The sequence below is a fragment of the Hakea prostrata genome, chromosome 4, assembly GCF_041222555.1.
Source record: "Hakea prostrata isolate BN-2017 chromosome 4, UWA_Hpros_2, whole genome shotgun sequence".
NCBI lineage: Eukaryota > Viridiplantae > Streptophyta > Magnoliopsida > Proteales > Proteaceae > Hakea > Hakea prostrata.
This window is the reverse complement of record NC_142603.1, coordinates 10,738,957-10,764,960: the sequence shown is the minus strand read 5'-3', so window position 1 is coordinate 10,764,960 and position 26,004 is coordinate 10,738,957. Positions and strand designations below refer to the sequence as shown.

The 26,004-nt window shown below is 37.9% G+C and overlaps 1 protein-coding gene and 2 pseudogenes across 2 annotated transcripts; 1 reads left to right on the top strand and 2 right to left on the bottom strand.

Annotated features, from left to right (window-relative positions):
- Window positions 1-2,641: 2,641 nt before the first annotated feature.
- LOC149017812 (histone deacetylase complex subunit) lies at window positions 2,642-7,678 on the bottom strand. Its single transcript, XM_089152146.1, has 6 exons — window positions 7,230-7,678; window positions 5,350-5,476; window positions 4,660-4,799; window positions 4,471-4,533; window positions 4,270-4,338; window positions 2,642-3,736 (listed from the first exon to the last, which is right to left on the bottom strand). The coding sequence occupies exons 1-6, from the start codon at window positions 7,428-7,430 to the stop codon at window positions 3,665-3,667; spliced, it is 672 nt and encodes a 223-aa protein (XP_089008272.1). The 5' UTR covers window positions 7,431-7,678; the 3' UTR covers window positions 2,642-3,664.
- Window positions 7,679-11,575: 3,897 nt separating this feature from the next.
- LOC149017811 (UPF0496 protein At4g34320-like) lies at window positions 11,576-23,800 on the bottom strand (annotated as a pseudogene). The gene is made up of 2 exons (XR_016173136.1): window positions 22,791-23,800; window positions 11,576-12,631 (listed from the first exon to the last, which is right to left on the bottom strand). The product of XR_016173136.1 is annotated as a UPF0496 protein At4g34320-like (transcript).
- A 103-nt stretch (window positions 23,801-23,903) lies between these two features.
- LOC149017810 (UPF0496 protein At4g34320 pseudogene) lies at window positions 23,904-24,861 on the top strand (annotated as a pseudogene).
- Window positions 24,862-26,004: the final 1,143 nt, after the last annotated feature.

Genomic DNA, 26,004 nt, shown 5'->3' with positions numbered 1-26,004 from the left:
AATTAAAGCCTCCATCGTATCGACTTAAAATTTTTTTTTTTTTTTTTTTGTACAAAGGACTTTATTAAGCCGGGGATGGAGATATTAATATACCTCAGCGAGAGTCGAACCAAAACCAAAACCAACCACTAGAACAGCTCTACGTTGGCTATCGACTTAAACTTTTTTTTTTTTTTTTTTGTACAAAGGGGCTTTATTAAGCCGGGGATGGGAATATTAATATGCCTCAGCGAGAGTTCAACCCACGACCTCTTCACTGAGAAATGTAGGTTTCAACCACTAGAACAGCTCTGCGTTGGCACCTGCCCATTATAGCCTATTTTGTATTTGTGAAATAAAGAATTCAGTCAACAAGCAAAATATTGCAAAAGAAATATTGTAGATTACATTATCTAATCAATTACAGCTTTTGGTCACAAGAAATTGGACTCTTTAGAGAAACAATGTCAAGGAAAAATTAGTCATTTTACATTAAAATAAAATAAGCGAAGTTTAATACATGATTGACTTTGCTAATCTCATAAGAGTATGTAAGGGACATCGATTACACTCAAATGCAGGACCGGCTCACAAGAAACTGATGATAAATATGTATTTTGAAGGAGGGGTGCGGAGGGAGGTGAAGGTGAGAGGAAATAGAACGCCCCATGTGCATCAGTATGTAGAGGTTAATTGGGTTTTCCGTGTGATGGAGGTGGAGGTGAGAGGAAATAGAACGCCCCTGGTGCAGCAGATTCTAGAGGTTTATTAGGTTTTGCCTGTGATGGAGGTGGAGGTGAGAGGAAATAGAACGCCCTAGTTGCAGCAGATTCTAGAGGTTTACTAGGTTTTGCCTGTGATGGAGGTGGAGGTGAGAGGAAATAGAACGCCCCAGGTGCAGCAGGTTTTAGAGGTTTAATGGGTTTTGCATGTGGAGGTGGAGGTGAGAGGAAATAAAACGCCCAAGGTGCAGCAGGTTGTAGAGGTTTAATGGGTTTTGCATGTGGAGGTGGAGGGGAGAGGAAATAGAACGCCCCAGGTGCAGCAGGTTGTAGAGGTTAATTGGGTTTTCCGTGTGATGGAGGTGGAGGTGAGAGGAAATAGAACGCCCCTGGTGCAACAGATTCTAGAGGTTATTAGGTTTTGCCCGTGATGGAGGTGGAGGTGAGAGGAAATAGAACGCCCTAGTTGCAGCAGATTCTAGAGGTTTACTAGGTTTTGCCCGTGATGGAGGTGGAGGTGAGAGGAAAAGAAGCCCGTGCAGCAGGTTTTAGAGGTTTAATGGGTTTTGCATGTGGAGGTGGAGGTGAGAGGAAATAAACGCCCAAGGTGCAGCAGGTTGTAGAGGTTTAATGGGTTTTGCATGTGGAGGTGGAGGGGAGAGGAAATGCGAGCAGGTTGTAGAGGTTAATTGGGTTTTCCGTGTGATGGAGGTGGAGGTGAGAGGAAATAGAACGCCCCTGGTGCAACAGATTCTAGAGGTTTATTAGGTTTTGCCTGTGATGGAGGTGGAGGTGAGAGGAAATAGAACGCCCTAGTTGCAGCAGATTCTAGAGGTTTACTAGGTTTTGCCTGTGATGGAGGTGGAGGTGAGAGGAAATAGAACGCCCCAGGTGCAGCAGGTTTTAGAGGTTTAATGGGTTTTGCATGTGGAGGTGGAGGTGAGAGGAAATAAAACGCCCAAGGTGCAGCAGGTTGTAGAGGTTTAATGGGTTTTGCATGTGGAGGTGGAGGGGAGAGGAAATAGAACGCCCCAGGTGCAGCAGGTTGTAGAGGTTTAATGGGTTTTGCATGTGGAGGTGGAGGGGAGAGGAAATAGAATGCCCCAGGTGCAGCAGGTTCTAGAGGTTTATTGAGTTTTGCATTTGATGGAGGTGGGGGAGAGAGGAAATAGAATGCCCCAAGTGCAACAGGTTGTAGAGGTTTATCGACTCCTACATGTGGTGGTGGTGGTGGAGGAGGTGGTACAAGTGGTGTGGTGGTGAGGGTTAGGGGTATGAACTGGGGTGTTAAGTATGGTGGGACGGATGCAGAAGAGCATGGGAAACTGAAGAGAAAGCATGAGAAAGAGAAATAGAACACACTTCCCCATCATTGTTAACAAGGTTCTATCCTGGATATCCCTGCAAGTGGGGAGGGAGAGGACCTATTTATAAAGTTTGAATGGAGGAAATAGTAAGTTTGTAGTTTTATTAATATACCGAATTTCACCTCTCCACAACCAACACCACCACTAACCCACTAATGTAATTTTATTTATTTTTCTATCAATAGGTAACCTATAAAGAGGATTGACTTTCAAAATCATGCACAAGAAAAGAGCCGAATTGAGATCTTCTATGGTTGAGGATAATGTTATAAACTGACATTTCTCTACCACATATTCAATCCACCTTTGACAAACTGTACCTCCCTAATGTGTATGTTGACAGTAAGGAAACCCACCTTTGACAAACTGCATCTCCCCAATATGCATGATGATGGAGCAAAAGTATGACACAACACCCGCCCTTAAGGGTAGAGGAACCAGGCTAAAGAAGCCCTATACTAGAAGTACCTGTTTCTCTCTCTCTCTCTCTCTTTTTTTTTTTTTTTTTTGGGGGGGGGGGGGGGGGGGTTTGAACAGATGATGTTTAATCCCTTTCCCTTCATCGAAGATAAACAATCGAAATCAACTTTCTGTCAATGAAAAAAGAACACTTAAATCATTGGATTTGAAGGATACAATCCCAACAATAAGAGAGATTAAAAGCTGGACGGCAAAGTATTTGAAAGAGAACCCAAAGTGGGTCTTGGAGTGCTCATTGTACCTTTTGACTAGGGAGGATATTATAGAGAACCACCCCGAAATTTTCCTCGAGATCCCACCACTCAAATTTTTTTCTTTTCATTGGAGGTCCCTTTTCATATGTTCTCTCTCCAGAGTTCTGGCTGGCTCTATGTAATCTATCACTGGCTTGTCCAAATCTGAATGATCTATCAGACCACTTAATTTGTTAGAAAAGCTAGCACCATTGACTATTAAGCCTTTCTTTTTCTTAATCTAACACTTTATTCATCTTTGCTTGAATGCTAATTATAAAGTGTTGAGAAACACTCCCTGCTCACTGTTTCTACACATGTAATACAACCCATCATTGATTCACCTACCATTGTTGAACTCAACAAAATATTTTATTTCAATCGATAGAGTGAAACAAAAGAAGAAAGAAACTGGCAATACCATCTGGTTTCTAAAAGCAGAAGCCAATAGAATCCAAAAACAAACTGCTCTTCAACATACCATTTTAACAGCTAGAATTGCTAAAAAGGGGTAAGAACCTGCAATACGACCTCAGAATACACAGTTACCACTTCATTTCCACATTTACCTGTTAGATGCTTAAAAAGAGGACTAGAAATATACATTAAAATAACCCAGTTTCCAAAAGAGTCGATACAGCACTAAGGCTAGTGTATTTGGGCACACAAACTTCTTAAGTTCACCATTACATATCTACATACTGGGACTACTTGAACTCAGATATAAGTCAAACTACCCAACTCACTAAGAAAATGAGAAAGGAATAACAAGCCAGAGGATAAATATGTTACAAGAAATTACTACATACTATATAGGAAGAGGGCATGATGCTAGTTTTTGTTAGTGTCGTCAACAAAATGACAAGTCTCCATGGGATCAAGGTCAGTTGCAGACAGTCTTCAGTCTCTTCGCAGCCTTGACGAACCCAACAAGTACCTGCAACTCATCCAATTGCTTTCCAGAACAAAGAGAAGCAATTGGCATTCACATGTTAGAAGTCCCTTTTGCAAGCCCTCACAGAACATAATATTACGTTCCTAAAGCAAAGTTTGGCAAATAAAAGACCATAGCTACCCAAGGGTCATCCACTACTTTTTTTCTTTTTCTGTTTCTAGAGATGGGGTCCATGAAGTGACAAGTCATCTTTTTCACTTCAAAGTTCCAATTAATGAATGAAGAAGATCACCACTTAAAGGACTCAACCTTCATTTCATCCATCAGAAGATAGCAAACATTAAAAGCAGACCTTTGGTTGCTTAAAAGTTAAGACAACAGATTCAGAATCAATTGCACACACATCCAAGCCTATCTTAATAAAAACATACTCTGATGTAGTTAATTTGATCAAATGCTAACACTAAACCCTAGCCACCCATTTTAATATTAATTAAATTATAAAATATACATATTTAGAAGTCAATATTGTCCAAGACGAGTTACCTAAAATTGCTCAGAAATGAAAATTTTCTGAGGTTTTAGAATGGTACCTGGGACATAAAATGCCTCTGAACAACATCAATCAACTGCTCCTTTGATGGGTTGGGAATGGCATCCACCTTGAAAACAGAAATATTAGTTTAGAATAAACATGCTGCTGTCACTAAGAGCAATCAATATCATTTTCTTTCCTATCATATCAATTATTGTGAGTGCCAACATATTTAACATTATATGAAAATTTGGCTCACAAGGTTGAAATGTCTCCAATATCTCCATAATGCAGCCATTTCTAGCTTACTGAGGTCAACCTTCTGCAAATAATATAACCAAAAACGTTTAAAAATAGCCATAACAACAGTAGATTAATTTACTGAAACTGATAAACCTTGAACCTCATATAGGGTAGAAAGGCAAAGTGTTACATGATCATCGCATACCGTGGCATTCTGGGCTAGTGAAACAGATCCTTTAGATTGTGAATCACTGGAAAAAGACCGGCTAATAGACTTCTGAGATGACCCACCAGACTTCTGTGACCGATGCCTGGGTCTATGAGATTTCTGAGTGTCATCAGATGCTGAAAGAGGGAGCAAAAAGAGGGCATAACAGTGATTAAAAAAGTAAAGGTACCAAAAGATGGGCCAACCAACTTTAGTAAATAGTAAAAAGGAACAAAATAAAGGAGACTGGGAGAATCCTATGTAACAAGCACAATTTCTTCCATCCAAAGTAAGTTCTGCAAGACAACCATCGTTGTAATGACAACTGCAATAGAAGAACGACAAAATTCTAAGACCACTAACTTTTACCATCGTCACTATACCCTTCAGGTCCCCCCCCCCACTCTTTTCTTGAAGTGAATTTTGTTTGAGCCCTTATCCTCTTGAAAAACTAAAAACATGAACATAATCCAGACAGAATTTTGTGATACCTTAAACTAGACCATTAGCATCCGAGATATACACACACATAAGAGGAAAAAGCTCATATTTCTACAAACACTATATCCAGGTGTTTTGTTTATGAACCTGGGCCATCCATCAAAGAGCCTAGTAATTATATGGCAATCAACTGAAGCCAAAAAAAGAATATGAAAATGTATGTTTTTAAAAGTTAAGTATGCTCACCCATATCTGAACCATTCCACTGCATGTTTTCACATTCGAGTTCATCATCATCCTCGTGACCAGTTGGAGCTTCAATAACACTAAGGGCGTTTCTTTGTAACTTCACTTCTATACCATTTGTAAGCACCTGCAGTTTGTGAATTACAGTAACATCAAGAATAGCCCAAAAGAACCCAAACAATGGCAAAGAAGTACGTTTTCTAGACATCAACAAATTCCAATTAAATATTGAAGCATTTTGAACAATAAAATATGAGATAGATGGTAGACACGGAGACTGGACATAAGACTAGATGGTAGACACAGAGACTGGACATAAGAATAGATACTTGAAACATAAAATAAAAAATAAAAACGGATATTCAGTACTCCACATTGTTTACAGGTTAGTGAGATTAAATAAAATGGAGATCACCAAATTAAGACATAAATATCCCAGGCATGGAGACAAATAAAAAAATTAATCTGTTTTTCTAGTTAAAATTTACAGCTTGTGGTAGACAAGCAAATGGTTAGACTAAGCAGGATGCCACCATGCTAGAGACACCATGCTAGAGACTTCAAAAGAACTCATATATTCGGACCATGTAGATGGTCATGCATTCAAACACAAGAAATAATTCAGGTAAAGACATGAGGCCCAACAATGCTCAACCATTTCTCACACGTTCACAGTGGCACTAAACTTAGAACCACACTTCCAAAATGGATTGTAGTATGAACCATTCACAAAGAAAGAGTAGACTGCCCCCAAGAAACAAATGGGATACAGGTGAATTTATGAACCACAAAACCAAACTCAATATCTATTTATACAAAACAAGTACTGTACAAAAACATTAAGCTGTTGCCCATGAGAAAAATAATATCTCAGACATATAACAGGTAAAAAACCTTATAAATAGTACCAAAAAACTTATTAAATTCCATCCATACGCCAAGAGAAATACAAAATACAAACCTTCGATTGTAATTCAAAACATTAATGAAAGTATATCAAGCTTGAAGGAAGTAGCATGCAAAGAACTTAAAATCAGTAAGTCAAATCTCAAACCCATTGAATCATTGTACATTTCCACAATCTGCAGAAGGACCGGTAAAACCAAAATATAACACACCAGCATTCCATGTAACTCATTTCAACCACAAAACGAAAAAATGCAAAACCAACCGATCGAGAAATGAAAGGAAAAAGCTTAAAAATTATCCAATAGGAACATCGTAAGATCCTGAATCAACAGTCAACTAACAAAAGAATGAATAATCAGAAATTTAGTCCGAAAAATAATATCATTATTATTGGATGAAACTCAACTCAACTCACAAGAACAACTATTAATAGTTCAGAAAATTATAGTTAAAGTTAAAATAGGAAATTCAGTAAGACTTGATACGGACTCCTAACAAATTTGCTCCCTTGGGAAGAACAAAAATTTTTAATTTAAAAAAGAAATCCGCCAGATCCACATAATGGAAAACATGCAATTCAAAGCCATTACAGAAGAAGTCATGAAGATTGAATCCAAAAGAGTAAATATTTAAAAACATATCTAATTCGTCCAAAAAATAAATTAAAAAAAAAACTCAAAAAGAAAGCAAAATTACAAATTTATCGTAATTGGATAAAATAGAACAAAGGATAGCAATACAAAATTCACCCGTAAATTACAAGAGAAGTAAGCATCTAATCCTTATAAATAACTATTATCAGTAGTAAAGAAAACCAAATAGCAGATATTCAAAACCAGACACAACCTAGTATCCCACATTGCTAAAAGCACATAAAATGAAAACCTAAATGCATACTTGCAATGATTTACCAGAGAAAGGGAAGAAAGAAAGAAAAAAAAAAAAAAAAAAGAATTCCTCATAGAAGTTACCAGCCAATGCCACCCGCCAAGGCCAACAGCTTTCTTCACCACGCCTTGAAGACCAACTAGCACGGATTTCGTTCGATTGTTACCAGTGACAACGACTTTAGTGTGACGAGGGAGCACAGATAGCTCCTCTTCACTACTCTCTCCGCAACTCTGCAACTGTGAAAATCTGCCATTAACAGAACTCTCAACTGCTTCTAACATTTCCACTCCCCGAGTAAATGAATTCTCAGAGAACGAAAAAGGAAAATGAATCCGATGAATCGATAATCAGAAAACTGTTCTGCATGATATCATAAGATCATGCATTGGAAAACCTGCAATCGAACTCATCGAGCATCGGAATATCCGAAACCTCAAAGAAGATTAGGAAATCTACAGGACAAAAAAACACAGATAGAAGAGAGAGAGAAAGAGAGAAAAAGAGGGAAAGAGTTAAAAGAGCAGGAAATGAGAAAAAACCGTGGGGTTGTGGTTCTTCACTTTCTCCTTTGTTGCTCTGAATCCCGACGACCTCATTTCAGCCAATGAGGAACCGCCACGTATCTTCCTAATGCTGCGCTCCGAGCTTAGCGTGTTAGTGTGTTACAAACTTACAATACCACTAGCGGTGAGGTCTTTGGTGAGTTTACAAGTTGCTTTGACCGTTTGACTAGTGGCTCTCCAAAGACGGAAACACCCTTGTGGACAAGAATAGCCCCTAGTAAATAGATACTCTCAATGGAATAGTGGGGGTAGTTGGGACTATTCAAGACGTTACTATTAATTAATATTATTGTCACCTACCATATCTAGTCTAGATTTTAAAAGTTAAACAGGTTTTAGAGAAAAGGAAAGGGGTGTGCCTGTAATTTCAACGTGCATTTAAAGGTTACAGCTGGAAAACGGCAAAGAAGAAAAGCCAAAAACGAGAAGAAAAGGCGGAAAGGGGGAAGAAATGGAAAAAGAAACGGAAAAGGAAACGTCAAGAGCCGTAACGCCCGTATCGGGTACCGGGATTTCGTCGACGAAGAGTGGGCCCCACATAAGGGAAGGTGTGTCTGTGTCTTTATCTGCCATTAGAGCCCATCAATGTGGTTTGTGTGGTCTTATACGACAAACGGGCCCACACTTTTTTTTTTTCCAACCCAACAATAATAAAAATATCTAGCTGTCTTCTAATTCGGTTTCCCGCCATTACTAGATAATAACAACCGTTGATTCTACTAAGGGAAGGCATCGACCGTCAACTCAGCGCACAGGGCAAATCCACCGTTGGATTTCAAAAGTTGTTACGGGGATTGATTGACCTTTACTCTCCTGTGTTGATGATTGGATAGGAATCAATAACTTTCAACGGTGTTGATCCAATTTAAAATCGGACGGTGGATGTTTCTCCGCCGTCTTGAGCAAGAACAGTAAATCTGTCACGTGATAAAAAAGGGGGAGGGGCCGGGAGACGAGAAACCGGTCTGACCCGGGGAGAAGACGCCGAGGAAAAGGGGAGGGGGGAACGAGATCAAAAGCCAAGCACACAAACAGCGACAAAAAAGGAGAAAGCCACACCAAAACAATATAAATTATAACCCAGAGCAGAGAAGAAGACCGGACCGCAAGGGAATATTTTATAGGGAAGACGAAAACCAATAAGGCCAACATCAGGACTAAGCTAAAACGTTAAAAGACCGAGAGTAAAAAGCCGGACAACAAACGCCCCGTGACGCCGCAACGACAACCTAGAAGAAATGCTAGTCTTCGGTGTTGTGAGTAAAGAGAAGCTTATAATTTCTTCTATATTAGATTTGGCTTCAGTCTCCCCAACTAGTTGTTAATGTAACTGATAGTGATAGTGTTTCTTGTAATAACAGTAGTAGCAGGGATTTAACTATGATAACTTTTGTAATTGTATTTTCCTTTTTCATTAATAAAATAATATTATACTAAAAATAGTTTGTATTTATATAAATTTTATTAAAAGATTTTGTTGTTTAAAAGTTTTAATGACTAGGTTATTAGAAAACATTTTTGAATGGTCAACAAACAAATCTTCTTGAAAATGACATGATTTATAAATGTATCTTCGAAATCATCACTTGGATGATCTTCTTATCCTATATAAAGAGAGAATGTATCATTGATTTCTTTAATAATTGAAGAATATTTGGAAGACAATCTTTATAGATTGTTATCCTTTTTTATTTTCTTTTTTTGGATAATATATTGAGTGCATGCAATTATTTGTGTTCTAGTAGTCCAATATTTGTGAAAAAAAAATTTAAAGCAAACAGAGGCAGCAAGTATTGATTGTAGACAATCCTTACTTTTCTATAAAGAAACAACTTAGGGGAGCCCACAGTGGAAAGATCTCCATGGAATCGAGGATGGCGTGATAAGCAATTTTCAAAAATTCTCAACTCAGACTCCCTCAATATCTAGTACATGTCTAGTCCAGGACAATTAAGATATTCAAACCTAGTGCAAAAGAGCTTGCTAAATACTTGTCAATCTTACAAATTAATTTGCAATGACTTTGTTTGTTTGTGTTGTCTCTTCTTTTTTTTTTTTTTTTTGGGTGAGGAATACATTATTTATTAGAAAGCGGACATGCCCCTATGGATAATACAACCTAACGAGTCTAAAAGGAGAGGCCATATCGAATAAATTGGGAAAGAGAAAGATAGATAGTAGTCCTGCGTTAACGCTGCCTCTTTGGCTATTATATTTGTTGGACAATTCGCTTCCGATGAATATAGGAGAAACAAATCCTTACAAAAGCAACCATTTTGTCACGGACATCATTAAGGATGTGATACTACACTTTACAAGTCGTGGATGTTGTGAGCATATCCACTAGCGCTTGGTTGTCACTTTCTATAAACACATGTGCAAATGACAAATTAGCACACCAATGGAGGGATTTTCTAATGGCTAGAGCTTTGGCCACTATAGAGTCCTTGATAGCCAAATCCTTCTCCAAATGCAAATATGAACCAACCTTGAGCATCGCAAGCTATTCTAACAAAACCAAAGAGATTTTTCTCTAGAAAGGATGAGCCATCAACATTTACCTTTTATTTAAGTATGCTTTGAAGTACCCATCGTATATAATAAGCTAGCGTATGTCTCGGTTTTGAACTCTGTACACTTTCGACAATGAAGAATCTCCAGGATCTCTCTATGATAACTGCTACTTACGCCGGCATGGGGAGTGCGGGGATTACCAATCAAAGTAGTGTAAAAGCGCCACAATTGCCAAAAAGTGATAATAATTCTCAAACTAAGTGCCTTGTGAGTGTTTGAGTGGGAATATTGTTGTAGGAGTGTCCTCAAATGAGACTGGAGGCACACTGTCTAGTTCATGTTTGGGAGAGCTAACTCACTCTGTACTTTCAAGGTAAACTAGCACTACAAAAAAATGTTCTTTGCTGTACCATCATGTTACTTGCATTGCAATGACTTAGTTGTAGGATAAGAAACACCATCTTTTTTTTTGCCCTAGAACACCACCTACAATCTTAGGGACATAACTTCTATCACCACTTAATCCGATATTTTATCTATTTAGGAATTCTAGCATGACATATTTGATAGTTATCAACATAATCAAAAGAGTCTAAACTAACTAAACTAAACATGCTATCTTTAGTTGGAATTTTATCTCGACCATTCATTTTCTTGTAGATATATGACATGTGTCCCAACATCACATCAAATTGTTGAAATCCATTTTATAACTCACATCAAACTTTTAAATGATATGACTTATAACTAAACATCAACCTTAAGAAATATATTAAACACCATTAAGAATGCATCGTTTTGTGGTAACCTAGTTCCAGCATTAGTAGTTGTTTAATATAAAATATAAGTAATACTGTGATTAGAATTTAATTCACCTAATTTTCCTTGGTTAGTTAGGACTTTTAAATAAGTAATGTATAAATATCTGATGATGCGATGGATGCCAAACCGAAAGATATATAACAACCCACAGGGCCACAACCCCATCACTCACATGACTATACTGTCATTTTCTCACTTTGAATTAAATTCTAGAAGTAATGTGTCTTGTCTTCATGTCTTTTGTGATAGATATAAAAGAGAGTATTAGTGGATGGTTGGATCAATTTCAACAAGGACAATTAGTGGAGCCCACAACCCCATAACATATATCACTAAAATGACCCAACATGAAGAAAGGTACAAGGACTCCCATGAACCTAACCTGCCACTTCTTATGAAGCTAAAACAGGTTCTACCCTAGGGCTAGGTTTGCAGTTGGGGCCTAGAAGGTACCCTTAGCATTGAAGGACACATCGGTGTGATCTCGTTGTTGTAAAGACCAACCTTCACCATGGAAAATGTTACATAACTCATTTTAGGGTCTTAAACGTTTTTAGATGAATGTTTTTCGATGTTGGAACGTTAGAGAGGTCTTATTCAGAACTTAGGAATTTTTTCGAAATAACCGGTTGCAACAGAGTGAGTATAGATAAGAGCATGGGTGTCACACGGATTATGGGACAGCCCATGTTAAGGGATGATGGGACCAAAGTTAGGTCAACCGCTTCATCCCCACCACATTTTCAAAGCTTTAATGTGATGGACAGTTGGCATGCTTTTATTGGATAATATCATTCAATTTTAAAACTTACATATATTATAATAAAATACCAATATTAAGGGCAGATCTTAACAAAAGAATCACAGATCACATTTATACCTTGAGCTTAACACTTTCAGATCCTTCTTTCTTTTTTTCTTTTCTTTTTTTAAGAAAAAAGAGGGAATACCCCAACTTATGAATTCGATCCATGCAAGCGTTAGCCTTATGAACTACCAGCGCAAGCACAGACCCTATTGGTGTAACCTTCCGAAGGCCTGGTATAATCCACAGAAGCAAAAAATAATACCATACCCAGATCAAAGAGCACACAACTGTTCAATACGAAAAACAAAATAGCAAAAAGAATTTGAAACTGAGACATGGAAACTACCAAACGACTTGGGAGTAGCTTGAGATCACTAGATCACCACTCCGGTGGTAAATGCTACTGTTGAACACAACCATACAATACACTGGTTTCCTGTCCCCACCTCCTGGTGACACTGCCACTTCCGCTCAGCTGGGAATTAGAAGAAGACATTCTGTCGCAGAAGAAATGCAATGTCTACACGTTAACTACGCCGCAATTGCAGACCATGGCATCCTCTGTTTGCTCTCCCAACTCTCTTATGATCCAGTCTCACTTCTCAGATTTCACCCAACAAAGGAAAAGGGTCTCACTTCTCAGATACCCGTCCATGTTTGGTAACCAACACATTTTCATTGGAATTGGTGTCTAATGCTTCCCAGATACAGTGACAGACCACCTAACTGGCTTAAATCACTCGACACCCGTGCTGCTGCTATCTCATTACAAAGCCTGAAGAATGAAATTCAACACAAACAAGATTCAAGAAAAAAGTTAAGGTGACCCACCACCATCAACCCACATGCAACTTCCTAATTAAATAGATGATATAAGAACTACTAAAAAAGCTTCTTCTTTTTTTGGGTGATGGGGCTTCTATGCTTTGACTTTGTGGGATAAAGATGACCCTTACTCCAATCCAGTTCAACTGAGTGGCACCTGCACTTGCACTGCTGAAGGTATTCATATGACCTGGACATTAACCTATGATATCCACACAAGCTTTATCAAATCAGGTCAGATGAGAAACTGTGATTGGTTCCACTCAATCCATTGACATTCTCAATGACTGTTGCTTTGTCCTTTCCCTGAACTATATGATTTAACACTGAAAGCATCTTAAGAATGCCCAACAAATAATTCAAAGAAATGCCTGGAGCTGCACATTCAATGAACATCCCATATCATCATAACGATGATGACTAGAAATGAACTTGAAATGGGATACAGATGTGCTATGTAAGAAAAGTTGGACTCAAAATCAACTTGAAATGAAGTTCCCTATATGCTTTGACACTAGTTGCATCCTTAATTAGAACCTCATTTCAAAAGTCTATATCAGATACTATTTAGTAATTAATCCAATAATTAATCCGTGCTGAAACATCATCAAAATAGTAAGATAATCATGATATCTCTCAACATTCAAAAGCGCATGACAAACTTTGTTCAGACTGAAAAATTTATCTATAATCAAAATCCATGGTTCCAAAGGTTCTCTGTCATCACCTTTTTTGGGTTAAAAACTAGTGCAACAAATTGAAGCATGCTTAGATGACAAGGTCTGATCAGTTAATGGTTGACTGTATGTAAGACAGCAGTAAAGCAATAAACCATGCATAAGAAATATTGTTGGTGCCATGCTCATTACTTTGAGCACCTTAGTTTATACAATGAAGTCTAAGCTTTTACCTTTTATGGTCCTCTAATCCAATTGCCATGATCCTAGATAAACCTTTTTCTGTTCAATTACCACTATTTGCCACAGGTTATTCTCAAAAATATGAAACCAGCTCATTTATTTTTTTCCGGTCCAAAATCTTTGTAAAAGAACAAATGTTGTACTGGTGGAGTGCAGCAAAAATTATGACCTAACAAAGTTGCCTCTGAAGTTGAAAACTACAAAATCGTAGTTGGACCTGAAAAATGCAGCCTCAGCTGTCTGGGCTATCCAAATTTCTACAACAATCCTTTCATTTTTTAAAGGTAAACGATCTTATGTATTAATAAGTGAAAATAAAAAAGGATTACAACGGCACTGTTAACGCTACATGACTAACAAAATCTGAACCTATGTTGTCCAGATTCATCCCTGCTCAACTCAAGAATCATGGTCTCAGGCCAATCCAACCCAGGAGAAGACACTCGTTGCTTTACCTCTGAGTTTGCCAAGTAATCACCCAACACATTTGTCTCCCTAAAACAATGTGATAACCTTCAATCCATGGAATTTCTTGTTTCTGTATTGAAATCAGTGGCCACCAAATAAAACTCAATCCAAACCTTGTCCATCCTAAGGTTCCTGGCTCATAGTTGGTACACAACCTGAGATGCACATGAAAGTGAGACACAATCTTGGCTGTAGCATCATGAATCAAACCTCCTGCACCTCCCTTACCTGGGTTCCCAATACTATCTCAGTTTCAATTTATACCACCCTTGTGGAGGTTGATTCCCGCAAACCTCCTCCGGCCGAGGCTACCTATGCACCACAAGCTCTATACCCACCCAACCTTCTGGCTACAATAAGATCTTCTTGACACATTTGTGCCACTTTACATGGTTCCAGTTGCAGCTCTCTCTTGATGTCCCACATCAACCATTCAATTGTTTTAAATTTTCCCTCAAACCTTCGTAAATTATGTTCCATCCATACTGTATATATGACTAGAACAAAACATCTCAGCCATACCTTCTCTAAATTACCCTTATCCCTCCACCATTTAATATATTCCTCCAACAGATCCTTCTCCACCCACCTGATGTCAAAAAATGCCAAAACCCTCTTCCAAATCTCTGTTGTCGTTTCACATGTCTACAACAAGCACCAAGATATAAATAAATAAATAAACAAATAAATGAAGTTGCTGTTCAGAACTTTCTGAAACTTACAAGAAATTGATCACCAAACTATTATTCGATTAATGTTGCTGTCATGTTGATACTTGGTTGACCTTCTTTAGATTTTTGCACTAGATGGGCTATGGATGCCCATTTCGAAATAAAATAATCTTCGCTTCCAATTTTGTTTCTCCAATAGAAAAAGAAGTGGTTCCAACAGTACATTCTGCTCGCAGGGAGCAGAAAGTGAACACAAATGTTCTTTTTCCCCTCAATAATATAAAATAGTCCCTTTATAATGTAAAATAGTCACCATACAAACCACAGCCCCAGTGAATCACTGGTTCAGAGAATTTTAAGTTTCTTGTATGAAACTCAACCATAATTAACAGACAGATACGTCTAGAAAGAAAGAAAGAAGCAGGAAGTAGGGTACACCCAAAAAATAAGGTTCAAACAACAATCAATAACTGAGAAGTGAAGATGTTTGACACCTTAACTTGGTTTCCATATAGCAGAAACAATTGCGACCAACTGAAATGGAATCAACATCAAGTATATTTAAGGAAGATTTCCCAGATGGTCAGATTTTATAAAAGATTTATTTTTAAAAAAGTTGCACTTAAATGGATCCTATTTTTGAAAATAATTACCAAATCCCAAATTTTGTAATAATTTTTCCCGCCCAACTAATATTCAACCATGAACTCCCAAATTACCCTCTAGTCCATGGGATGCAAAACCATACATTCTCACTTTGTGTATACAAAAGTTCAGTCGAAGGTCAACATTCAATTATTCCCTTCTTTCAATATCTATTTAGTTCCTATTCAATAGGAGGGGAACTAGAAATGGTAGCCGAAAATCAATAGGGCCATGGTTCTTCAATATATTGATGCTTCTATATACCAATCTTCCACGCAGTTTATGAATAATGATGAATGCAGGTTCCTATTTTCTCTCACTCATTTCTCAATAATTCAATTAGCACATAGAGCCAATATTGCAGTTCACTCAAAAGAAACTCCATTATTCCTAATATTTTGTATGCCCGTATTATTTTATTTATAATAAGAGTTAAAAGCCCACGTGTATATGTACTAGTAAAAATTAAAGATCAACCACAACTCACAAGAGATATTAAATGTGAGTGCATTTGACAAAGTGTCATTTGGCAAGTGGGGCCTTGGGGGTATAATCTTGTTTGGCAAAATTTGGTGAGTTGCATAGCTTTTTGGGGGGAGATTTTTTTAGTTAGGCCCTTTGGTGTGCGTTGTTGTGAACAGGTACATTTCATGTGAAGGGGCAGGTTGCATTGGTGGGAGGGTATTTTGGTCTTCTGAAAGATTTGCCATCACTGGGTTGTGTTTTGACTTTTATACAGTAGTATGATATGATTATGTAATCAGTATTTTTAATTGAAAGAGATAGATCTGGTTGTGAAGATGGGTGTCGGCTTGAACTCTATTGTTCATAAACAACCTCAAATGCCTATCCGGATTTCCCTTTTTGAACTTTCACATCTCAGGAATTTGATAGCCTGAAGGAAGGGAAAGAATCAGACAATGACACATATCTTCAAGAGAGAGGGTCAGAGGCGTAGGCTCTTTTATGAGGTCACTAATCATCCTCTTCAAGTTGGATGCAATCATCCAAGCAAGGCTCCCCTGAGGTGGTAGGATATTTAGGATCAGTTTTAGTCAGCTTAAATTACCAGGATCCTAGTATGATCAGTTTTAGTTTGTTTTAAATTGCTAAGAGTCCTACCATAGTAGTTTTCTGATTGAAGTATGTCTCTTTATTATTTAAGCACTTGTAGTCAGCTTATTGAGCATGGAATAAAAACGATGACTTGAAGCTTAGCTTTCTAAGCTTTAGCACTTGTAGTCAGTTTTAAATTCTCTCTCTCTCTTCTCTTCTCTTCTTCTTCTTATAAGTGTTCTCCGTTTTCCCCTTCTTCAAGACCGATTCTTCCAAAGTTTCCCCTTCTTCCCCCTATATTTGTATCCTTCTTTTTTCTTTTTTCTGTCCCCCATTACATACCACATGCAGGAATAAAACATCCTGTAAGAAAGTCTACCACACGGTGATTTCAAGAGCGTTTTAGTCTTCATATGTTATTGTTTAAGGTTTATGTGTTGGTGTACATGAACCAAAGGAGTAAGTGCAATCTCGACTATTGGTAAGTTGTTATAAATCTTACTGTTATGGGTGAGGGAGTATCTTTTCTGCCTCAAAAACAGGTAATCTCCCTCTCTTCCTCTTGTTGTTCTTCTTCTTGCTGTTTACTGTTTACTGTTGTTACTACTTCACATCATACCAGAGTAGGGCTAACTAAGCTTCTTCTCTAGTTAATACTGCTTTGGGAGTTGATACGGGAGTCATGCACATTTGCAGCAATATTGCAGCCTTGTTTCTGTTCTCGATTGATCATGAGATCTGAACATGAAGAACAAAGATAATTTATACATCAATTGTAGACCTCTCTGATTTTCTAAGTTTCTCGAGTCAAATGATCTGCAATTACTGTTATTAAGATCTGATCGTGAAACTCTCGACAAAGGACCTGCTGTTGCTGTTCTTGAGATTTGTGCAAGACATCTCTTTTCCTCTATGTCAGTTTCAATTCTTGAAAACTCAACTTTGTCTGAACTCTTAGACTACCATTATCTATCTTCTAAATAAGTGGCAATTTTTCCCTTGAGGCTGAACACAACATTAACTTTGGCTGCATTCCCCCATTTGCTCCCCAAGTACAAACCAGTCAATGATGTGACCGGCACTGCATCTAGGTTGGGGTAGGCGAGAATACTCATCCTGCCCAGACAGCCTCATTCAAAACTTACTGGTAGTTGCTGTGCTTGGGAATGATAATGACCGTAAGCCCAGGATTGGGTGTTAGATACCTTCTACTAGAGCCTGAACCAACAGCTTGCTGCTCATTTTCAAGTTTCAAGAAACGTGAGCATGCAAATACCTACATTTCAAGCATGATAAAATAGAAATACAGATTTTCCTCCTCCAGCATGTTGACTTTGTTGGTCTCCTTGACCGTTTTCTCTTGACAGAAGCGAGTTCCTTTTAGAGAAGGAGAATTGGTGTAGTGGCTTTAGAGTTCTTCGACCAATACTTCCAGCTTTGGAAACCAAAACCTAAATAAACTGAGTCAATGTAGGATTCTGGTCTAGTAAACTCTGTAATGATTTGGCCTGTAGCTTTTTCTTTTATTTCTTTCATGCTATAATGTTTTGCTTTGAATAGGTAATATAGGAAAGAATTGAGTTAGTTTACGTTTTACATTCCAGTTAGGAGTCTTTGTTTGCGTTTCTTATTATGTTTGCACTCAACTAACTCCATTTTTAATGTAAAGAAACAATTTTGAGTACAATGTGGCATGTGCACGACTGTGGTCATGGAACTAGCCTATCTCCTCCACCACTCTGAGTTTCGATCTAAGTTACCTATTGGTTCTCATATAGATTATTTATAATCTGCCCCCATCTTCTCATTGAAGATTGGATGCTTGTCTTCTTATTGAAAATGTGTCATTGTGGATTTCTTATATGCGTGGAATTCATCTAGCTTAAGATTTCTGTGTTTACCTGAAGCACATAGTGATAATTTCTTCATCCTTGATGCTATTTTCAGTTTCTGCAATAGTTTTTGACATTTTTGGCCTATAGTAATGATTTTTCTATCGCCGACTATTGGAATTTTCTGGACTGCGACAAATACTTTCTGCCGCTCATACCGTTATCCTGATTTCTTCTTCATGAACATTTTTTCCTCCATTCTTGTTGATGGTGGCTCACATGCTTGTGTGGTACTACAAGTAGAGGTTTCTCCATTTTGTAGTTCTTCTGTCAGAGCTGGGAAAGGATGATGTTTCCCAAAGAATTAAAATAGGGTGGATGAAGTGGAGACTTACGCCTGGGGTCTTGTGTGATCGACGTATTCCATGAAAGCTTAAAGGAAAATTCTATAGGACTGTCATTCAACCAGCTATGATATACGGTGCAGAGTGTTGGACTGTTAAAAAGAATTATATAGATAAACTCAGTATAACAAAAATGAAGATGCTAAGATTGATGAGTGGCAAAACTAGGAAGGATAAGATAAGGAACGATCATATTAGAGTTGGTCCAGGAGTTGCTCCCATAAGTGATAAGCTTCGAGAAAGTCATTTAAGGTGGCACAGTCATGTTCAACGGAAACCTATAAATGCCCATGTACGGAGAAGTGATATAATCCAGATTGAAAGAGCTAGAAGAGTTAGGGGCAGACCTAAAATAACCTTAAGAGAAGTGGTGATAAATGATATGCATAGCTTATGCCTTGTATCTAACATGACCTCAAACAAAACTGATTGAAAGGCAAGAATCCATTTAACCAACCCCATTTAGTTGGGACAAGACTTATTGTTGTTGTTGTTGTTTGCTGTTTTGCAGTCCATTGCTTTATCAAAGTTATCTGTTAAAATATGTACCACAAAGGGTAATCTGTCTTTCTAAGTCTCTTTACTTTTACAGTTCACTTTACTTAGGCTGCAACCTGCAAGTAAGATCTTATTCGAATGATTCTTTCTTTTCTTCTCTCTTGCTTTCTATGATCTTTCTACTGTTGGCTGGTTATAGAATTCAGACTTCTAACAATATCTAGTCAAGTCTGGATCTGATGGTTGATTCCCATTTTATTTTTTTCTAAGCTGAATCACATACATTTCCAACACCCCAGTTGGAGTTTTAAAAAATTAAGTCCACAATGTCTAACATGAGGTACTTTTTAGGGGTACTTTAGTCTTTATGTTTCTGTTCCAGATCTACTTTTTTGGGGTAAAAAGTTCTAGATCTATTTAATCAAAGGGGTATTGTTAACCTAAATAGCTATGCTGGCATAATTCTTATCGATACCAGGGGAATTTCTCCTTCTAAGTGGTAGAGTCCCTGCCTAACTCCAGTTGTCCTACGAGTCTATCAACATCATCTTCTCCCTTGTTCTTGTTGTTGCAGGTTACTTCTGTCCAACTTTGTCACAACTTTGACAATATCGTTCAACTTTTTCCCCCCTCTGCCCATGAGGGTAATGGAAAACATAACGTAAAGACAAAAATGGAAAGCAGCATCCTACTACTAGGCGCTTCTGCAAGAGTTTCTGTTAGAACATACACCAAGAAATAACAAACGAATGAGAAACAAAACAAGGCAATACAGAAGTTTTAATGTGGTTCACAGACCAAAGCAGTGTACTATGTCCACAGGTGAGCCGAAGAAATTTCACTATGTAATGGAAGAAGATTGCAAAGGAGATCTCTCAGTAACAGCCCAAATGACGTTACAAAACTCACCCAAAACCTAAATAAAAAACCGTCAAATCTGACTCTTAATTTACAAAACGTAAGGCGAATAAATAGTGCTCCAAATGGATAAAAGAATCAACCCACTGGCCAAAATGGTTGTTAAAGCGATAGAGGGCTTCCAAGGCACTAAAGCAACAAAGCGTAAAGCGATGACTAAGCAGTCAAAGCTTTCTAGAGTGAATTTTTTATATAAAAAATTACATAAAATTCCTAGCATTTAAGTATGAGACATTTTGCAAACTTAATGAAAAGTTCATTCATATAATCAGTATATTTGATTGAAAAATGTAACATAGTCACTAACTTTAAATATAACAACATTAAAGTCACAAATCAAAGTTCAAAGTTGAACAACCAAATTATGAAAACAACTAAGCAACCCTTCTGGGAGACAAAAAGTAACTCAGACACCTGCTGAATAAATAACTTAGGCATTATGCATTCACTTCCAGTTGATAACCAAGAAAAGTAACATAACAAAAAAAGTCAATATCAGAATCTCAGAGAATAAATTCTATTTCCTAATCATAGATATGTGATATTGGGTTTATCGTTGGTAACCAAAGATGTGATATACTGATATTGGGTTTACCATAGAAGTATTAGTTCAGAATCTCAAAGAAGAAAACAGAAAAATTGCAAAAAAAATGGTGCCAATAAAGCGGTGGTTGGGCATCCAAAGCGCCCGCTTGGACGCTATAGGCAACAGAGTGACTGCTTTATTGACATAAAAAAAAGCAACGATCGCTTTGACTGGGCAGGGTCCACCCAGACGCCTTGACAACCATGGGCTAGATCATACAACACCATGGGCTCAAGCCCTCTACTCCCATTACAAATCTCAGAAAACAGGTCACTTGGTTCACCACCAAGGTAAATGAGCGTGGATCAATACTCTGAGTCAGGTACAAGAAATTGAGGTGCACATAATAGTTTTCTCTTCCATTCAAGTTATACGCCAGGTTCTTCGGACACCATACAACATTCAACTATTCCAAATTGGGGCCTTTGCAGCTGAGATCTGAAGGAAACCTGACAACTGGAATTAAACTTTTTGGACAGTAAGATTGATAGATTAATTGGAAACCCAGGAAAACAGACTGGCCTGAACATGTAATCTCTAGAAAAGTAGCGTCATAAAAGTAAATCTCAATCTGCCACCGGTAGAGAACCCCGCAAAACTCCCCGTCAACCTATTACCCCCATTTTGCAAAGCAATCTGCTACTCATTAGCAGAGCTAGGCTTCCTATCAAATGATCAGTTCATTATAGAAGCAGTTACTCTGATGCACCTAATGACATGCAAAGCTCCAAAGAATCCGCCAGTGTACACTCATCCAAGCAATGAGCTGGCTGAATCTCCTCCTACAATGAGAGCCCAGAAGCCTGAAACTAGCTATATCATCCAACATGTCCCCAACTAGATAGAAAGCCTTGATCAATCAAAACTAATTCCATCATAGATGCTAGATGAAATCCCATCAAAAGGATTTAGTAAATGGTTCTATGGACACTGAACAAGTGCCTCACTACCCAATCCTAACCCTGAGACAAGGAAAAGTAGCTTGTGACCACAGTAAAAGGATTTCTAAAACACTACACTATGCAGTGAAATTCTAACAAGGGAAGAACATGACTATTTGTAAAGGAAAAAAGAGCTCCCCTTTACAACTTGCTTAAAGCTATCTTGAATGGAACTAGTTTACAGATTGAATTTTGGAGACCGTGCCATGGATACGGCAATAGGGTCAAAACGAACCCATGCCACAGAACCAGGCCTGTGGCTAGTGGACCAGACATTCACAATCTATAAAATTTGATATCCATCTTGAACTTAGAAAAGCATCAATAAGAGCCAACCAGAATCCACATGTCACATAGTCAGAAATGATATCAAAGAGCGAGTTCATTAAAAGCTTTGAGTACAAGATTTTCACCATAGTCCGAAAGAACTCTTATATCAGATCTTTCATCTTACACTAAGGTGCTGGGAACTTGTGATTGAGTGAATGGTAAAGTTGGATAATGATTATTCTACTTGTTCTCACACAAACTAAAAAACACAAAGATGCTACCTATTTACAGAAGTGACCCCTCATCATCATTCAACTGCACACTGACATCTTTGGCATTATATTTCTTTTGAATAGACTATTCGCTTATGTTGATTTGTGACCATCTGTAGGCAATAAAAGTTGCACTACCATGACAGTAACACAATAGTGTGAAGAATGGCTGTTTGCTGCAATCAAGGTATAATTAAGATAGCAACCAAAGAGGTTTAATTCTTGATAATGGAGTAACAATGTCTAGTACCCCCCCCCCCCAGAGAGAGGGTGAATTTTAGTCCATAATTTCATTATAGAAAGGAGAATCACATCAACAAATCTATAACCGGTGATCTGCAAACGTGTGGCATATAAACATTTTCTGTGAATCAGAATAATACCAACAATAGTTGACCAGAAATTTCTTCACACTTTCACCCACCCCCCCCCCCCCAAGGAAAAAACAACCCAAAGAAAAGCTGAAAATTTAACCTAAAAACTGAAACTATCAATTCTTTTCACTTAGATTCACCACCAAATAAGGAGCCATTCCAATGAAAACATGAAGTTAACAATTGTTGCAGAAAAATACATAAGAGAATGAAAATTACAAAGTCACTGGAAGAAAACAGTGAGCAGAGCATACCAACATGTTTCATCAGTTGTTGGGATGTTTAATTATCTTTAGTAGAACAACTGTCCTTGCCCTATGTACATCTCGGTTGCACTTGTTAGCCTATTCGCTCAAATCTTCAAGGTTTTGCATAAAACCCACCAACTTCTTCTTGATCTTCTCCACCTCAATCTTCACTGCCTCCTCTTGCCTTAGTGTAAAATCACCATTCTTCATCAGAGTCAAGATCTTTATTTCTAAGCGCTCAACCAGAAGCCGGATACTCTCCAAGTCCTTGATTGCAATGCACGTGCCAACTAGCATTGAGCTCATTACTTCCTTTTGTCCTTTCAATGCGTTCTCACAGTCTGCCACAGTGACGCAAAACCACTCCCATTATTCTTACAAGGATTGAAGTCATTGTTGCCACGGCAGCAACAACTACAGGTGCTGCAATTGCAACAGCTACCACCGAACAAATAAGGATGACAGTAAAGATAATGTTTGAAACCTTCCTCCATGTCTTGCTAATGTCAGCTTCTTATCAAGTTTATTTTTTTGGATGTGTAATTTCTTTAACATCAATAACTAATTCTTATAAACCATCTAGAAGTGTTGGATGAATTTATCTACGACTGGGTTTCTAGCAGCCTTGAAAATTTTCAGTTCCTCAAGCATCGCCAAGTACCTGTTTTCTTTTAACTCATCCTCCTTTTCAAATTGTTGCAACGCAACATGAAGCACCAATTAGCTATCATAGGTTTTCTTGAGGCACTTATCCAAGGAATTGTAGAATTCTAACTCTTTTTTTAAACTATTATCTTATTAATACTCGACAAGTCCCTAGAGTTCTGCAATTTTCTACATATCTCTTCGACAATCTAGGATGACTCTGAGTCTCTGACTACTGGTTGGTCCATCTCAAGGAGGTTTTCTATGACTTCTCTCAGTGAGTCCAAGAAGAGTACTCGAACCTCCACTATAGAGGCAATAGAGTTGATGACACGATTATTCTGGATCTGCAAAATGTAATCAAAGGCCTGTCATCTAAATGTAATCCAACGAGTAGCTTCTCAGTTTTCAATGTCAAGATTTTAAAGGTTACTCGTCTAATTGCTCTCTTTTTTTCCTTCTCATTTTTCTCCTTTCAAGCCTCCTTGTCCCATCATTCGTCTCAATACCAATGTGCAATACACTTCTAATGCAGGCTCAATCTGGATTTACAGTCCCTTGATTACATTTTGCAAACCAAGACTAACAGTGTGATCAACTACGTTGCCTCTAGAGCGGAAGTTCGGGCACTATACTTAGACTCACTGATAGAAGTTACAGAAAACCTGCTTGAGATGGACCAGCAAGTCATCAAAGTCATCCTAGATTGTCAAGAAGACATGGAAAACTACAAAAACTCGTGGGACTTGTCTAGTATTACTTCGATAACAGTTTAAAAACCTTAGATTTCTGCAATTACTTGAATGAGTGCCTAAAGAAAGCTCGTGACAACCAATTGATCCTTCATTTTGCATTGCGACAATTCAAAAAGGAGGATGGGTTGAAGTAGAAGTATTTGGCAACGTGAGAGGAACTGAAGAATTTCAAGGCTGCTGAAAGCCCATTCATGGATGAATTCATCCAGCAATTCCAAACAGTTTACAAAAATCAGTTGTTGATGCTAAAGAAGTTACAAATCCGAAAGAATAAACTTGATAAGAAGTTGAAATTAGCAAAGACATGGTGGAAAGTTTCACACATTATCCTTGCAGCAACTTTTGCTAACATCCTTATTTTTTTGATGGTACCTGCTACAATTGCAGCACCTCTAGTTGTTGCTGCCATGACCACAGTGACTTCAGTCCTTATAAGAGCAATGGGCCAGTGGTTTGATTCACTGTGGAATGGCTATGAGAATGAACTGAAAGGACAAAAGGAAGTAATTAGCTCAATGCAGGCTGGCACATATATTGCAATCAAGGACCTCGATAGTATCCGAGTTCTGCACTTGGAAATAAAGATCCAGACTGTAACAAAGAATGATGACGTGAAAGAGCATGAGACACAAATAGACAACAAGAGAAAAAGAGGGATCTTCAACCTGAAACGATGAAAAAGTCAAAGAGGTTGGAAATCAAATAAAAAATCAGGATCTTTAACCTAAAACAATGACAAAAGCAAAGATATTTTTTTATCAAATAAAATCGAAGAGATTGGAGATCAAAATAAGAAAATTAGGATCTTTAACCTGAAACAAATAAAAAAAATCAAAGAGATATGGTTGTGATGGTGGATGTATTTTGGGTTACGGTTTGGATTTCTTGTTCTTGGCACCATTGGGTTATTAAGGGCTCATTAGGTGAATTTGATTGTTATTATGTAAATTTAAAAAGTTTTTTTTAACCCAAATAACCAAAATGCAAAACTAACTTTTGTTTTTAGATGTCGGATGAAAAGTGACATGTTTCAGATCTATATGCCTGAGGGAGATATTCGCACAAACACAAAAATAATGACAGGGATCTCTCTATTGTGCACATAACTGAATGCAACCTCCCTCCAACCCCAATAATCATACTTAAGATAGCTAGCTGCCTAGAACCTAAGTGGTTTAAATAAACCCTGGTACGCACAAGGTTGTCATGGATTGGTGCATGTGAATAAACTCTCTATGTTTGGGCTTATGGAGATGCATGTGAAAGAATATAATTTTGAAGGGATCTCTCGTCAATTCAGGCATAGATGGAATACTCACAACTATAGTGCCTCTTTGAATGGTGAGATTTGGATTCAATGGTGCAAGGATGATGTTGAGGTCCAATTGACCATTGTAACAAATCAGCTGATTCACACCAAGGTCATCCTTAAATGAACCTAACAGCAATACTTGGTTACTTTTATTTATAAGGCAAGCTTCAACCTTGACCAAGGACCTTTATGGGCTAATCTCAAGCGCATTGCCTCTTCTTCATCCCTCCCCTGGCTCCTTTTAGGATACTTTAATGCTTATAAAGACCATTTGAAGGATGGTGGTGCGTTTCATAGGTGTCCCAAGTTACAGTCTATGTGTAATTGCATCAAGGATTGTGATTTAGTTGAACCTCGACGATCAGGGAATTTTTTCACCTAAACAAGGTATGATCACATCGTCTCTAAGATCAATCATGTTCTTGTCAGTACCCTATGGAGCACCTCTTTTCCCTCGTCTGCTCTCATCTTTTAGAACCGGGGAGTTTCTAATCACATGCCCATAGTG